This window comes from Podarcis erhardii (genome assembly GCF_964252035.2).
Source record: "Podarcis erhardii genome assembly, chromosome: 2".
Classification (NCBI taxonomy): Eukaryota; Metazoa; Chordata; class Lepidosauria; order Squamata; family Lacertidae; genus Podarcis; species Podarcis erhardii.
The window spans coordinates 124049290-124065781 of NC_138498.1; the positions used below are offsets into that span (position 1 = coordinate 124049290).

The 16492-nt window shown below is 45.1% G+C and overlaps 2 protein-coding genes across 8 annotated transcripts in view; one reads left to right on the forward strand and one right to left on the reverse strand.

Moving 5' to 3' along the window:
* Nucleotides 1-3512: 3512 nt before the first annotated feature.
* LOC309336905 (uncharacterized protein) lies at nt 3513-9263 on the forward strand. Of its 3 annotated transcripts, none has more exons than XM_081853399.1 (5): nt 3513-3575; nt 5355-5535; nt 5703-5829; nt 6625-6708; nt 7313-9263. In XM_081853399.1, exons 2-5 carry the CDS (start codon nt 5461-5463, stop codon nt 8509-8511), a joined length of 1485 nt encoding a protein of 494 aa, XP_081709525.1. In that variant the 5' UTR covers nt 3513-3575; nt 5355-5460; the 3' UTR covers nt 8512-9263. The 3 variants fall into 3 exon arrangements, with proteins under 3 accessions (XP_081709525.1, XP_081709526.1, XP_081709527.1); XM_081853400.1 differs by having other exon boundaries at nt 6628-6708; XM_081853401.1 differs by lacking the exon at nt 6625-6708.
* Nucleotides 9264-12898: 3635 nt separating this feature from the next.
* Nucleotides 12899-16492, reverse strand: part of LOC309337113 (zinc finger protein 621-like) — a 158166-nt gene continuing 154572 nt past the window's right edge. For all 5 annotated transcript variants that reach the window (XM_081853801.1, XM_081853800.1, XM_081853799.1 and 2 more), the window contains one exon: nt 12899-16181. In XM_081853801.1, coding sequence (XP_081709927.1) covers nt 15463-16181 — 719 coding nt within the window. In that variant the 3' untranslated portion in view covers nt 12899-15462. The remainder of the gene's footprint in view (nt 16182-16492) is intronic.

A 16492-nucleotide genomic window follows, 5' to 3' on the forward strand; every position in this document is an offset into this window, starting at 1 on the left:
CCGCAGACGGTCTGGGAATCAGCGTGTTTTTCCATGAGTAGAATGTGTCCTTTTATTTAAAATGCATCTCTGGGTTATTTGTGGGACATAGGAATTCGTTCATATTTTTTTTCAAAATTTAGTCCGGCCCACATGGTCTGAGGGATGGTGGACCGGCCCACGGCTGAAAAAGGTTGCTGACCCCTGCTTTAATGTATACAGTGGTGCCTCGCCAGACGAAATTAATCCGTTCCGCGAGTCTCTTCGTCTAGCGGTTTTTTCGTCTTGCGAAGCAAGCCCATTGACGGCTTAGCGGATTAGCGCTATTAGCACTATTAGCGGCTTTTAGCAGCTTATCGGCTTATCGGATAAGCAGATAAGCGGCTTAGCGGCTTAGAAAAGGGGGGGAGGGGAAAAAACCGCAGGAACTCGCAAGACATTTTCGTGTTGCGAAGCAAGCCCATAGGAAATTCGTTTTGCGAAGCGCCTCCAAAACGGAAAACCCTTTCGTCTAGCGGGTTTTCCGTCTTGCGAGGCGTTCGTCTTGCCGGGCACCACTGTAATCTGGTGGAAGGAAGAAGTGATAATGCAGGGGACCTTCTCTGATGTTAGACATTGTTTGGAGGGATGTGCAGAGGGGGCTGGCTGGTGAATAATCTGCTGTAGGCAGTTGGGCAAAACCATATAGGCTAGCTATCAATACAGTGGTACCTCGGGCTACAGGCGCTTCAGGTTACAGACGCTTCAGGTTACAGACTCCGCTAACCCAGAAAATAGTACCTTGGGTAAAGAACTTTGTTTCAGGATGAGAATAGAAATCGTGCTCCGGCGGCGTGGCAGCAGCAGGAGGTCCCATTATCTAAAGTGGTGCTTCAGGTTAAGAACAGCTTCAGGTTAAGAACGGACCTCCGGAACGAATTAAGCTCTTAACCAGAGGTACCACTGCAATCTGTAAATCAGATGGTTTTGAGGAAGCTTGTGTACGAACTCATGGCCAGAAGCTTGTGCAACCTGAGACCACCTGGGGAGGTCACTTCGCCACTTCTTGAGGGCTCCCCAGTAGCAGATCGAAGTGCTTGCTTGGTAATGTATATAATGCTTGCTGTTTAGAATAAAATATTTAATCGTCTCACTCACTTGTGTTTGTATTGCTCCTGAATCTCATTAAAAGAACCACCTTGAATTTGGTAATAATAATAATAATAATAATAATAATTTATTTATACCCCGCCTATCTGGCTGGGTTTCCTCAGCCACTCTGGGCAGCTCCTAACTGAATATTAAAAACACAATACAGCATTAAACATTAAACAGGGCTGCCTTCAGATGTCTTTTAAAAGTAAGGTAGTTGCTTATTGCCTTGACATCTGATGGGAGGGCCTGTTTAACAGATTATTGTATTTTAATATTTTTTGGGAAGCCGTCCAAAGCGGCTGGGGAAACCCAGCCAGATAGGCAGGGTATAAATATTATTATTATTATTATTATTATTATTATTATTATTATTATTATTATTCAGGAACTAAAGTATTTACCATTTACCAGGTTGAGGTATCCTGACAGACACATCTTCTGCTGTAGACTGCCCCCCTATGATGTATGTATAATTTTTTGGGGGGATGGCGGTCTTGAGCTACAGGGTGGGCAGCTTTAAAAGTCTATATCATGGGTAGGCAAACTAAGGCCCGGGGGCAGGATCCAGCCCAATCACCTTCTAAATCCGGCCCACGGACGGTCCGGGAACCAGCGTGTTTTTACATGAGTAGAGTGTGTCCTTTTATTTAATATGCATCTGTGGGTTATTTGTGGGGCATAGGAATTTGTTCATTTTTTTTTTTTCAAAACATAGTCCGGTCCCCCACAAGGTCTGAGGGCCGGTGGACTGGCCGCCAGCTGAAAAAGTTTACTAACCCATGGTCTATATAGGGGCTTGCACACCTTTGTTCTGGGTTCCTCTCCTCCCTCCCTGCATGGGGGGAGTGGGGGACCCTGTTGCAACAGTTTAATAAAGATCAAGCTTACTAGCTGCTTTGCTGCTGGGAGGGCATTCCACAGGGCAGGTGCCACCACCGAGAAGGCCCTCTGCCTTGTTGTTTTTTAGTCGTTTAGTCGTGTCCGACCCTTCGTGACCCCATGGACCAGAGCACGCCAGGCACTTCTGTCTTCCACTGCCTCCCGCACTTTGGTCAAGCTCATGCTGGTAGCTTCGAGAACACTATCCAACCATCTCCTCCTCAGTTGTCCCCTTGTGCCCTCCATCTTTCCCAGCATCAGGGTCTTTTCCAGGGAGTCTTCTCTTCTGCCTGGTTCCCTGTAATAATAATTTATTAATAATGAATCTATTACATATAGTGATACTGTAGTTTGCTCTGCTTAACAAATACTTGCCAGGCTGTATTTCCAAAGGGAGGTTTAAGCCCCTGCAGTCCAAAGACAAATAAAAAGCTTTTCCCATTTCCTCCCTCCTCGCAGAGAAATATTTGAGGTCAATTTGGGAGAGTCAAAATAGCTTCAGGATTGCCTTCCCGTACTGTTTCAGACACTATACTTATGCATGTGTGTTTGCCTTGTACAGTGGTGCCCCGCAAGACGAATGCCGTCGCAAGACTAAAAACCCGCTAGACGAAAGGGTTTTCCGTTTTTCGAGGCGCTTCGCAAGATGAATTTCCCTATGGGCTTGCTTCGCAAGACGAAAACGTCTTGCGAGTCTTGCGATTTTTTTCGCTCCCCCCCTTTTTCTAAGCCGCTAAGCCGCTAATAGCGCTAAGCCGATAATAGGGTTGCTTCGCAAGACAAAAAAACCGCTAGACGAAGAGACTCGCTGAACGGATTATTTTCGTCTTGCGAGGCACCACTGTACATTTATGAACAGTAGCAGTCCCACATGCTCAGAGACTTTGCGCCTGTTCATTGGGGGAGATAGGAAGCCCAGAGCACTTGTTCTTTAGATGTCCCTTTTATAAAGAGGCACGTGGTGAAACCACTGATCCCCTACTGGCGAGGCTCGCTGACCTCCCAGAAAAGCAAAATTTTGACCTTTTCCCGTTAGGCTAAGATCACAAGACGACCCAGATGGGTCGCCAGATTCTGTGTACAGACCTGTAGGCGCAGACCATCCCCCGAACTAGTTCGTTAAGAAAATCCCCAAACTTGGTTCTATGGGTCAGCTCTCTGCCGTAGCTTATCTTAAAGTTTTAAGTGTCTATATGCTTATCGCATTTATAAATTTTAATTTTATTGTTGTACATTGTTTTAAATGTTTCTGGGATTGTACCCCCAAGTGTGTTTTATAAGCTGGTCTTCGACTGTAATAAATTATCTACCTAACAGCAGGAAGGAAATAAGGGTATGTTCGGAAAAAGGCAGAGGGACAGGGGGCTCCGTGACCCAGTTGGGCTGGGGGGGGGGTCCTTTCCCACTACATTCCTAGGACTCGTCTTCCCGGAAGGACCCCTCCCCACTCCCCCTGAGTCAATGAACTCGCTTCCTAGAGAGGCAGGAAGTGGCGGAGGGGGGGGAGAGGCAATGTTGGAAGGGGTGGGGTCTCCATGCACACCCCCGGAAGAGAAGGAGGCCTGCAAAAGAGGAGGGAAAAGGTGCAACATTTCGGGGGCGGGGGGGGTGAATTGGGGTGCAGGGAGGGAGAAGAATTTGCATTTCCTCCCCATGAATCTACAAACAGGGCAGGAGGGAGGGGGGAAAGGTGGGGGGGGGATGAAAGCAAGGAAGGTCTCCCCTCTTTCCCTCTGGGAATCAGGAGAGGCAACGTGCAATCGGCTGCAAAAGGGGCAATTTGGAGGGGAGAGGGTCTCCATCCTCATTCGGGGGGGGGTTATTTGGGGATGGGGGGGTGGGAGAAGGATTTGCTTTCCCTCTACCGGAATCTACAAACAGGGCAGCTGGGAAAGGAGGCGGGAGGATGGGGGGGGGTGCAAAGAAAGCAGGGAGGGGGGTCTCGCTCTTTTCCTGTGGGAATCAGTGGGGGGGGGAGGCGTGATAAAGGCCACCCTGCTGCAAAGTGCCTCCCCCTCCCCCAACAGGTTTTGCATTGCAAGATCCTTTTTGAAGCGCAGAGATAAACCAGCCTCCTGGTGGGGAGGGGAGGGAGACATTTTGCTTCCCGAGACGAACCAGAGAGGGGCACTCCCCCCCCACCCCCACCCCTGCAACCTCACTGGGACACTGAACCAGTTGTGCCAGTTTCACCCCACGACTATGGGCCCCCATAGTGTGAGAGCCAGTGTAGTGTAGTGGTTAAGAGCGGTGGTTCATAATCTGGTGAACCGGGTTCGCTTCCCTGCTCCTCCACATGCAGCTGCTGGGTGACCTTGGGCCAGTCACACTTCTCTGAAGTCTCTCAGCCCCACTCACCTCACAGAGTGTTTGTTGTGGGGGAGGAAGGGAAAGGAGATTGTTAGCCGCTTTGAGACTCCTTAGGGTAGTGATAAAGCGGGATATCAAATCCAAACTCTTCTCCCCAGGGCTGTGGGTGCCATGCAGTATGCATGGCCCTGGCACCGAAATATGTGGGTGCCCGGCCCCTTCATGGTAGGGGTAGGTGCTCAGGGACCCAGGGAGCTGGCACCTATGCATTGAAAGTCACCACGGGATATTTCCCCCCCCCATCTTAGACCCAGCTTCCTAACCCATTTTTTGTGTATTTCTTCACACTGAGCCTGGAACACCCCCCTCCCTTGGCCTCCTGCGTCAGGGAGCTGGTCTGGGTGGGAGGGGTGAGAGAGTCAGATACACAAATATTTACACCAAGAGTCAATAGTTTCTGTTTCTGTTGTGATAATCTCGTGTTCCAGAGCTCTTGTAATTAGAATTTGGGGGTATTAATTTATTATTATTGGTATTTGTACAGTATTTGTAAAACGTATGCTCTCTGTGTAATTGTCTCCCACTCTAAATACAGTGGTGCCTCGCAAGACGAAATTAATCCGTTCCGCGATTCTCTTCGTCTAGCGGTTTTTTCGTCTTGCGAAGCAAGCCCATTGACGGTTTAGCGCATTAGCACTATTAGCGGTCTAGCAGCTTTTAGCGATCAGCTGAGAAGCGGCTTATCAGCGGAACAGCTGATAAGCGGCTGAGCGCTTAGGGAAAGGGCGAAAAAAGCGGGGGGAAACCGCGGGAACTCGCAAGACATTTTCGTCGTGCGAAGCAACCCCATAGGGAAATTCGTTTTGTGAAGCGCCTCCAAAACGGTAAAACCCTTTCGTCTAGCGGGTTTTCCGTCTTGCGAGGCGTTCGTCTTGCGGGGCACCACTGTAAATCTGCCTTTCTATGAACTGCTCTCAGACCTCCGGGTATAGGGTGGTATATAAATTCAATCAATAATAATAATAATAAATTCTGCATTTTTCTCCTAAAAGAGCTGCTCCCTGCATTGAAGTGCATCGTGGCAACAGCTGAGAGTGTCCCAGAAGTGGCTCAGTTTACGCCTCCTCCTCCTCCACTGTCCTTTCCACTGGCAACACAATGGCCTCCGAGACCCCCTCTGAACAGTCTCTTCTCAGAGATGGAGTGGAAAGAGGAGCCAGGCAGCTTCCTCAGGTAGGGAAAGAGCAACGGGAGGAGGGAAGAGGCACAGATGGGACCACCCAGCCTCCCTCTGTGTTGAGTGGGGATCTAAGAGCAGCTCTGTCTTCTTCTTCTTCTTCTTCTTCTTCTTCTTCTTCTTCTTCTTCTTCCTCTTCCTCTTCCTCTTCTTCTTCTTCCAGGCCCTCTTGACCTTTGAGGAGGTGGCTGTGTTTTTCACGGAGGAGGAGTGGGCTCTGCTGGATCCAGGCCAAAGAGCTCTGCACAAGGAAGTCATGGAGGAGAATTATGAGATGGTGGCCTCTCTAGGTGAGGGCACATTTTTATTCCTCTTGGCTGTTAGACGTTGAAGGTGTGAACCTGCTGTTTGAGCCATCTATTCATGCCATGTCTTCCTATTTGGTGACCCCTCATAGCTGAGTAAGATGGTCTTCCATGAACATGGTGTTAAAGGTATGTGCATAAGTGACTGTAGATTCCAATTCTGGATCCACACATCCTTCCACAGTGGGGAGATAGGTTTCTGTGCGGGAGTTAATCACACTGAGGGTTTACCAAACGTACTTTCCTCTTAACTTCTCCCTTTCACCCCGAGTTTCTGCTTCTTCAAAGTCAATGACGCCTTTGCTAAAGGCTATTCTCCAATTGGAGCACTCCCAGGCCAGTGTTTCCCAATTTTCTGTACTTATACTGCATATTTTTAGATTTGCCTTGAGAGTGTCTTGAAGCCTCTTTTGTTGCCCACTGGTATATCAATTTCCATTCTTAAGTTTGGAATAGAGTAGTTGCTTTTGAAGACAATAATCAGGTATCCAAACAACATGACCAGCCCAATGAAGTTGATATTGAAGATTGTAGTTTATAGCAACTCTGTACTTTTGTCAGTAAGCTGATATTGTGGTATGAATTGCAAAAAAATCCTGTGTTTTACTTATTCCACAGGGTAAAAATGGTGGCATATGGTTTGCTGGTCAGTGCCATTTATAAACTTTTAATGGGCCACCAGATACTTTGCTGTCTTTGTTTCACAAGATTAATATTTTTGAATATTTTTATAGACCCGTATGACATAAACAGCACTTCTGTTTTACTTATTCCTCATAACAGAGACTCTGATACTCAAGTCTGAGCTCATCTCGTCGCTTGGAACAGAAAAATACAGGGATGTTGTCCTGGACCAATTCAGAGGTACATACTTCCACTTTGCTGTGAGACTGTAACTTCTATGTCTCCTTTCAGTGTGTAGGAATATAAAAAGAGCCTTTTTGGATCAGAACGAGGGCCCATCTTTTCCAGCATCCTGGTGCAGGTTTAGGTGATGTGAACAGTTGGTTGGAATGTATCAGTGAGATATTACAGATCAGGGAGGAAGGAGAAAACTGAATACAGAGGCTTAGCATTTTCACAGGAGGGGGAAGATGGAGAAAGTGTCTCCCTCCGGATGTGGCTGCACTACAACTCCCGCCATCCCTGGTCATTGGCCATCTTTACTTGGGTTGATGGTACTTAGAGTCCAACCACATCTGGAGGGACATAGATGCCTCATCTCAGCATAGAAGGTTTCTCTTGGTGCTCAGTGTTACATGGGAATTGAAGGTAGAACTGGATACTAGGGGTTATTGAGGCTATTTTTAGATTTCCTTTCCTAAAGATGTACATAGGAGAGGGAGGAATGCTGGAGGTGTTGAAATAATAGAAGGTGGTGATTGGTCTTGCTGTGTGTTAAGATCTCTTGTTCTCTTCCTTGAATACCTAACAATATTTTATCTCCCCATTCCCCACTTTAAACTAGGTGATGGAGAAGACAATCAGAATTTTGAGGAGCCATCTGTAAATTACTTCAGCATGAGTGAACACCTTAGCACACAACTACAAACTAACACAGAGGAGAAACCCTTTAAATGTATGGAGTGCGGAAAGAGCTTCAGTAAAAATAGAAATCTTAGCGCACATCAACGAATTCACACAGGAGAGAAACCATATAAATGTATGGATTGTGGGAAGGGCTTCATTGATAGTGGAGCTCTTACAAGACACCAACGAACTCACACAGGGGAGAAACCATTTCAATGTATGGAGTGTGGAAGCAGCTTCAGTGAAAATGGAAGTCTTGCCCGACACCAACGAACTCACACCGGGGAGAAACCATTTAAATGTATGGATTGTGGGAAGAGCTTCAGGGATAGGGGAAAGCTTACTGTACATCAACGTATTCACACAGGGGAGAAACCATTTAAATGTATGGAGTGTGGGAAGAGCTTCAGTCAGTATTCACACATTACTATTCATCGGAGAACTCACACAGGGGAGAAACCATATAAATGTATGGAATGTGGGGCAGGTTTTATTGAGAGTGGAGCTCTTTCAAAACATCAACGAACTCACACAGGGGAGAAACCATATAAATGTTTGGAGTGTGGAAAGAGTTACACTGAAAGTGGGTCACTTACAAAACATCAGCGAACTCACACAGGGGAGAAACCATATAAATGTTTAGAGTGTGGGAAGGGTTTCAGTCAAGGGGGGAAACTTACTGTACATCAACGGACTCACACAGGGGAGAAACCATATAAATGTTTGGAGTGTGGAGAGTCCTTCATTTGTAGTAGGAAACTCATTGTGCACCGACAAAGTCATACTGGGGAGAAACCATTTAAATGTAAGGATTGTGGGAAGGGCTTCAGTGAAGGTGGAAAACTTACAAGACACCTACAAACGCATACAGGGGAGAAACCATTTAGATGTATGGATTGTGGGAAGGGTTTCATTGAGAGAGGAGCTCTTGCAACACATCAACGATCTCACACAGGGGAGAAACCCTTTAAATGTATGGAGTGCGGAAAGAGCTTCAGTCAAAATGGAAGACTTACTGTACACCAACGAATTCACACAGGGGAGAAACCATATAAGTGTATGGATTGTGGGAGGTGCTTCAGTGAGAGTGGAACTCTTACAAGACATCAGCGATCACACAGAGAAGCAATAGTTTAAATGGAAAAAGTGTGGAAAGTGTTTCAATTATAATGGAGTTATTAACACCTATGGACTCTCACGGGGAAGAACTCATTTATATGTATGGAGTGTGCCAAGTTTTTCCCACAGAGTTCACTTTGTCTCTCATATCAACAAACTCATATAGGGAAAAATCATTTGTAAATGCATGGAGTGTGTCTGATGTTCTGGTGTTTGTATGGAAAGTTGTACATATATGTATTAAGACAATGAAGGTAAATGTCTCATAATAGTAAGTGTAATGAAATATACAATGTACAGTTAGGGATGTGCAGAATGTGACCCTGGAGTGCTCATTGTGAGTAAACATGGGCTGAGAGTCTGTTGATATTTGGTCTTTGGCAGAGAGAGTTGAGAATGGAGAGTTGGGGAAAGTGGAGCTCAACAGTGGTGTTTAGGAAGCAGGATTTGCTCTGGAATCCTAGAACTGTAGTCGAAACAAAATAATAAAATTCCTTCCAGTAGCATCTTAAGAGACTAACTAAGTTTGTCATTGATATGAGCTTTCGTGTGCACGCACCAAGCTCATGCCAATAACAAACTTAGTTGGTCTCTAAGGTGCTACCGGAAGGAAATTTTTTATTTTGCTTTGACTACGGCAGACCAACCTGTAACTAGAACTGTAGAGTTGAAAGAGACTCCAAGGGTCTTCTAGTCCAACTCCTTGTTACAAGAACAACAGCATAAATCTTTTTTATAGTTGCAATAAAGGAACAATGAAAACGCAGAAAGACTGAAATGCATAGTCTTATGTGCACAAAGTAATCCTTAAACCGTCCTACGTCGTTTATATTTTACAAATTCATTGTTTTACAAAACCACCTCATTCATGGCTACATGTCATGTTCGGAAGTCCCCCCTCCCTTTTTGGTAGCTCACCGATGGGAATTAATGAGCAGTTGGTAGATTTCTGCTCTTTTTATTCCCGTATCATGTTGCTAGCACAAACAGGCAACTCCTCGCAAGGATGGCAGTTCTTACCCAGGTCCAACGGGCAGTCCCTCCTTCCCGGCTTCTCCTTTGTTCTGACTGATGTATCTCCCAGCTGCTTCCCTCCTTTCTGTTTCCTAGCTACTATCTCAAAGCTGGGTAGCTCCTATCTCAACTGTGCAGCTTCTGAATCTGCCTGTCTCTCTGCATTGTGAAACTCTGGAGGGGGGGGGGGGCAAATCTTCCCTCTCCTCTTCTGTTAGAAGCTGATCTTCCTGAAACTGCATTCCCCAGTCCTCCGATTCAGACCAGCCCCTGACACTAAACTGCAAAGTGGACAAAGTTCCATGGTGGCAGCCGGAATAAAAGAGGTGCTGAGGGAAAGAACCAATATATGGAGGGAAGGTGGCACAGGGAAATGTGGGCATTGCCAGTGGTTTCAGGAGAGTCATTTCCCTGCGGAGAGAGGAATCTCTGTGCCCCCATAACTGGCCCATCTTTCAGATATCTGTAGAAAGAGCAGGCAGTATAGGAGGCCGAAAGCAGAGTTCATCTGGATCTGCTCCTCTCTCTGCCGGCATTGAGCATTTGCCCCTGACATGAAGCAGCCACAGCAGGTGCTGCAAGATGCCCACAGTTGGACTTCCCCCCCAAAGGCCCCCTCCTCCATCACCTCCCGAGACAGACGGATGCCAACAGGGTCTCTTTGCCTGACAAGGATTTCACCTGGGACCACCTTCTGCATGCAAAGCATTGAAGTTGAGACCTTAAAAAAATATGTTTAAAGGTACGGTGTGTGGAAAGTGCTTTAGTCAGAATGGAATCCTTAATGTACACCAACAAAGTCATATACGGGAGAAACCATTTAAATGTATGGAGTGTGGAAAGAGAAAGGGGGAAACTTACTGTTCATGAACAAACTCATACACAGGAGAAACCATTTAAATGTATGGAGTGTGAGATAGGCTTCAATGAGAGTGGAGCACTTACAAAACACCAAGAAACTCAGAGAAGAAACCATTTAAATGGGAAAAGTGTGGATAGTGCTTCAGTTAAGTTCATCTATGTAAAGTAATACCTCTGGTTATGTACCGTCCTCCTTGTGAATGCTTCGGGTAACGAGCTCCACTAACCCGGAAGTAGGTGCTCCTGCCTCCGGAACGAATTAAGTTCATAACCAGAGGTACCACTGTGTTCTCATGGGAAAACCCATTTAGATGTATGGAGTGTGTCTAGTGTTCACTTCGTTCTTCACATCAACAAACTCCTATCAACTGTGTTGTAAACAAAAACTGCTCCCTTTCCCTTATGGAGTACACAAGAGCCCTTGTAGAGTCCTTTGTGGTTCTCCATCGGTAGGAGAAAATAACACAGGCCAACCAGAGAATATTGAGAACCAAAACAGCTAGTAAGCCTGTGGGTGCTCGCCCCACACTCAGAAGAGAGGAGGACACCCAAAAGTCTTATATAGACTTTTGAACTGCCCACCCTGTATCTCAAAACCACCCCTCCATACATCATACATACATCACAGAAGGGGTGTAGCCCAGGACCACCCCCTAATTACATCATATGTACATCAGACAAGGGGTGGACTACAACAGAAATCTGAGCGAGTTGTTTTTATCCTGCCTGCCAGGTTACCTGATTGGATTACAGTGGTGCCTCGCAAGACGAAATTAATCCGTTCCGTGAGGCTCTTCGTATAGCGGTTTTTTCCTCTTGTGAAGCAAGCCCATTGACAGCTTAGCGGATTAGCGCTATTAGCGGTTTAGCGGCTTTTAGCGGATCAGCTGATAAGCGGCTTAGCGGCTTAGGGAAAGGGGGGAAAAAGGGGGGGAAACCCGCAGGAACTGGTAAGATATTTCGTCTTGCGAAGCAAGCCCATAGGGAAATTCATTTTGCGAAGCGCCCCCAAAACGGAAAACCCTTTCGTCTAGCGGGTTTTCCGTCTAGCGGGTTTTCCGTCTTGCGAGGCACCACTGTACCTGGGCATCCTGGCCACTCCTTTGTTATGATAACTACTCAGTCCCTGAATCCAGGTCACAGGCCACAGGCTCACCCTATTTATATCTTAAACGTGCCACTGAGACAGGATTTGTGAGCAAAGAAACAATGGGGAGACTCCCCATTTACTTCGACTTTGCTGACACAAAAACCTTGCACATAGGCTGTGTAAAAGAAGCAGTTTACTATGCCCTCTCTCCCCTTCTTTCTTTCCCTCCAACTTTTAACTGTATTAAAAAATAACACCAATATCTGAGATAGGCTAGATCAGTTCTGGCCTCTTATTGAGCGGATACCCAACTCAGATGAGCCGCCAGAAGCCCAGGAGGAAGCCCCAAAATCTGCCTTCTAGTTCTGATTTCACACTAATTCCCCAGAACTCAGCCCTGTAAAGCATTTGGGCACTGAACTTTGGCACATAAATCTTAATGTCTGGATTGATTAACTGCCCCCCTTCAAATGGAAAATACCTGTATAGCAGCCCAGTCGAGTGGGCAGGTAAGAACTTGACTGAATTCAGATGGGATCTGCATATTTCAGGTATTGTTGAAGGTACAGACTCAAAAGGTTTATCTACATAACATCACTGAATTAGGTTCCAAAATATGAATTAATTCCCCTCAATAAGAGCCAGGTTAATTTGGTCAGTTATTTTTTCCTTGAGTTACAGTCCCTGTCAAACCAACTCCATGTGTTTATGTTAGCTATTTTTTTAGTTCTTTAGAGTGATGTAGCAGTTTCACCTTCAAGCCTGAGTGATGAAGTAGACTCCACATACAAGACCTGAAAATTAACATTTACTTGTCATGGTGACAACAACTGAGCAATTTGTATTATTCATATATATTAAGCCCAAAGCAATGTGTTTCTTTCCCTTGAACCCAAGAGAGGGTTAAGTCTTTTTTATTTTCAAAAACAGTGTATTTCATAGCAATGCATTAATCCAGAGGCCAGTTATGTCCCCCCTTGCCTGCAGAGCTGGTAGCCTCCCACCCCTTTTCGAACACCCTTGTGCAGTGTTCCCTCAGCCTCCTCTCTCCTCTCCTTGGGAGTCCTCTGGGCAGCTGCTGCTGTATTCTCTGGTCTGCCCCCGCCCCCAAAAGAGGTGCCTCCTCACACTGCCCCACAGGGGCCTGGGAAGAAGATGCTCCCAGTCTTAGTGGCCCAACAGAGACTGGCCAAAGGTGAATGTGAGGCCAACATCTTACCTTGGGAGGCAGCAATGGGTTTTTCCTCTCTGGAAAGCATCCAGCCTCTCAGTCCAAGGTCATGGAGATTCGATCCAGTATACCTGAAGGAGCATCTCCACCCCCATCGTTCTACCCGGACACTGAGGTCCAGCGTCGAGGGCCTTCTGGCGGTTCCCTCGCTGCGAGAAGCTAAGTTACAGGGAACCAGGCAGAGGGCCTTCTCGATAGTGGCATTAGGAATATTAAACGACGATATCCCAAAAGATCAAACTGAATTACAAGTGACGTCTGCAATAAGAATTCTGGTAGCTAAGTATTGGAAAGGGAATCAGTTACCCACTAGGGGAGAATGGTTATGTAAGCTTTCAGAATACTTAGAGTTAGCCAAACTGACAGATATAATAAGACAAAAACCAAAAAGTGTAGTGGAATGGGAATGCCTAAACAAATACCTTAAAAGGTTCGAGGACAGAAATCTGGCTGAGTCTGGAATAACCTTGTGAAGTGAAAGGTTAAGAAAGAGGGATATATATTTAGATGCTAGGATCGAGATGATAAAGAAAACAGGAAGATACAATGAGAGGTAAAGGAGGTGCTGTGGGATTGGTGGAAGTCAACGTTTGTTTTCCTTTTTAGTGTTTATATTATTAATTTGTAAGATTTGAATTTGTTTTTGTGTATTGTTATTTTTCATTTTTTGTTGTGTGGAAAATACTAATAAAATTTACTATTAAAAAAAAAAAATCCAATCTGTTCTCCATAGCCTCTCCCAATCTGCCATTTGTATATTATGTCCTAAGTCCTTTGCCCAGTTTATCATAGCCAATTTAACCTGTTTATCCTTTGTATGCCATTCTAGGAGCAAGTTATACATTTTTGACAGTTTTAATATTATTTTCTAGAAGTTCTTTTTGGAATCTTGATATCTCATAACTAAAACCTCTCTTTTTGTCTATCTTGAAGTTATCATTCAATTGAAAATACTGTAACCAGGGGGGCCGCTAGGGGCGCCTTGAAAGATGGCTGCCAATAACATCTTGTCCAGCTTGCACAAGGTAATTAGAGGCTGATTATGGGGAGTATATCAGTCTCCCTTCGTCTTTTCAGGGAATTGAAAAGACACTGCCTCGCCTGCGGTTGCCATAAATCATCCCCGAGTTTGGATGAAGGAGGGGGGTGAGAAGCACTAGGCAGAAAGCGCTCAGGCAGGCTTGGAGCTCCCTGCCAGCTACTTTCAGGAGCGAGCCTGGTTGCGATGTTTAAAAAGAAGAAAAGAATTGGATAAATAAATGCACATGCTTCAAGAGAAGTCAGGAATGCTTTTATCTGCTAATAATTTTACCACTGAGAGAAGATCGGGACGGAAGGATGGAAGGAACAGAGATAGCATCAGAGAACGGCCGACATGTTGGTATCTGGAACGGTACAAGGGGGGGGGGACTTTTTATTTTTATTTTTATGTGAGTATTTAATAACCCTCCGCCTTAAAAAACTGTCTCGACAACCAATTTGCAAGTGGGAGAGAAAATGAACTGTGTGGAAAAAATAATATGTTTGTGAAAGATTTGGAAAGAAGTGAGTCTCTCTCAGTGACGCAGCAAGAAATGTTTCGATGCGTAGGCAGACTTTGGCTGCAAGATGGATGGTCTTGGGAGGAAGAGCCGCTTGGATATCAGGCTAGAATCGTAAATCTGAAAGGGCTGTTATCCTCCTGGAAGACTAATTATGAGGCAGCGGGTCTGGAAAGTAAATGAGTGGACATTTAGATTGTATTTCATCGGAATGACAAGATGGCATGTCTGCTCGAAAACTTGATTGTTGGATTTCTGTGAGAGACATATGAGAGAGCATTACAAAACCCACACAGAGACAAACTAAGACTGTTCCTTTCAATCCACTTGTGGAGAAAACTCGGAGGTGACAGAAAAGGAAAATGAATAATGACAAAGATGAGAAGATGTGACTGGAAACATCATTGCAGTAAGGAAAAGCAGCACGAAATTGGATGTTTGGATTCCTGATGATCGAGAAGCATGGGTACCCCCCCACAAAAAAAAAAAAAAATTTGGAAAACATTTGGACTTTATGATCTGTATTGATATAATTTGGACTAATTGGTATGATATGTTTAATCTGGCAAATGGAAACTTAATAAAAATTATTGGGGGGGGGGAGAAAATACTGTAACCAATCTGTTACTAGTTCCCTTAGCTCTTCAAAATATTTTAATTTTAACTGATTTTCCACTTCGGTTAGGAGCTCTCTATAAGTCGGCCAGTTACTTCTCATGTTCACTTTGCCTGTAAGTGTTCTTTGATGTGCAGTGGGTTCTTCGATGTAAAGTAAGGTGGTGATTGAGACTGAAACTCTTTCCACATTCCATACATTTAAATGGTTTCTCCCTGGTGTGAGTTCTTTGATGTAAAGTAAGGTTTCCACTCTGAAGTTCTTTCCACACTCCATACATTTAAATGGTTTATCCCCAGTATGAATTCTTTGATGTGCAGTAAGGCTTCCGCTCTGACTGAAGCTCTTTCCACACTCCATACATTTAAATGGTTTCTCCCCAGTGTGAATTCTTTGATGTGCAGTAAGGCTTCCGCTCTGACTGAAGCTCTTTCCACACTCCATACAATTAAATGGCTTATTCCCAGCATGGGTTTTTTGATGTAAAGTAAGGACACTCCCAATACGGAAGCGCTTTCCACAATCTATGCATTCATATGGTTTCTCTCCTGTGTGGATTCGTAGATGTTCTGTAAGCGCACTCCTACAAGTGAAGCTCTTTCCACACTCCATGCATTTATGCAGTTTCACTCCTGTGCAGTTTCTCTGATGTAAAGTAAGATGGGTATTGAGATTGAAACTCTTTCCACACTCCATAGTTTTTAATGGTTTCTCCCCTGTGTGGGTTTTTTTGATGTGCAATAAGGTTTCCGCTCTGGCTGAAGCTCTTTCCACACTCTATACATTTAAATGGTTTTTCTCCGGTGTGGCTTCTTTGATGTAAAGTAAGATGGTGATTGAGACTGAAACTCTTCCTGCACACCATACATTCATATGGTTTCTCCCCTGTGTGGGTTCTTTGGTGTGCAATAAGGTTTCCACTCTGGCTGAAGCTCTTTCCACAGTCCATGCATTTGAATGGTTTCTCCCCTCTGTGGGTTTTTGTATGCTTGACAAGGTTACCAGCACTACTGAGGCTCTTTCCACATTCCGTGCATTGAAACGCTTTCTCCCCTGTTTGGGTTCCTTGATGTAAACTAATGCTTCCACTCTGACTGAAGCTCTTTCCACACTCCACACTGCTACTTCCTGTGAATTCTTCCTGTGGACTCAGTGATACACGGACATCAGTGTCCTGAGTAGTAAGGGATTTGGTTTTCCAGTTCTTCAACACATTTCCTACATGCTTTTCAGGTGATCGTTGATTTACAAAGGTCTCTTTCTGTGCTTCATGCCCCACATTTTCTACAGACACCACAGATGGCTCACCATAATTCTCACTCTTCTGCCCATTACCTGTTTTGAGGCAGAAAAAGAAAATGCAATTCAAATTACAACTCAGAAGCAGAGACTCTCATCATGGATTGAGCCCTGTTCTCCACTTCTCTGATTTTAACATTTTCAAGAATGTCCCCCTCCTTCCTTCCCTGCCCAGCTGAATCTGAAGTCAGCTTCTGAAGATGCTTCTGAATATGAATATGTTGTCTCAAGACAACAACACAAGTCCCTTCCTGCTCCTCCTCAAACTTGCTGAGCTGTGTCTGCTCATCTCTCCCCTTCCTCAGAGCCCCATCCAACTGGATCTTATCCTTCAACCCAAAGGACGA

Excerpts from the sequence above, each read along its gene's own strand:
- LOC309336905 (XM_081853399.1), top strand. The coding sequence starts at position 5,461 with ATGGCCTCCGAGACCCCCTCTGAACAGTCTCTTCTCAGAGATGGAGTG. Across the intron at positions 5,536-5,702 it reads GAGCCAGGCAGCTTCCTCAG|GCCCTCTTGACCTTTGAGGA; the intron begins GTAGGGAAAGAG and ends TTCTTCTTCCAG. Across the intron at positions 6,709-7,312 it reads TGTCCTGGACCAATTCAGAG|GTGATGGAGAAGACAATCAG; the intron begins GTACATACTTCC and ends ACTTTAAACTAG.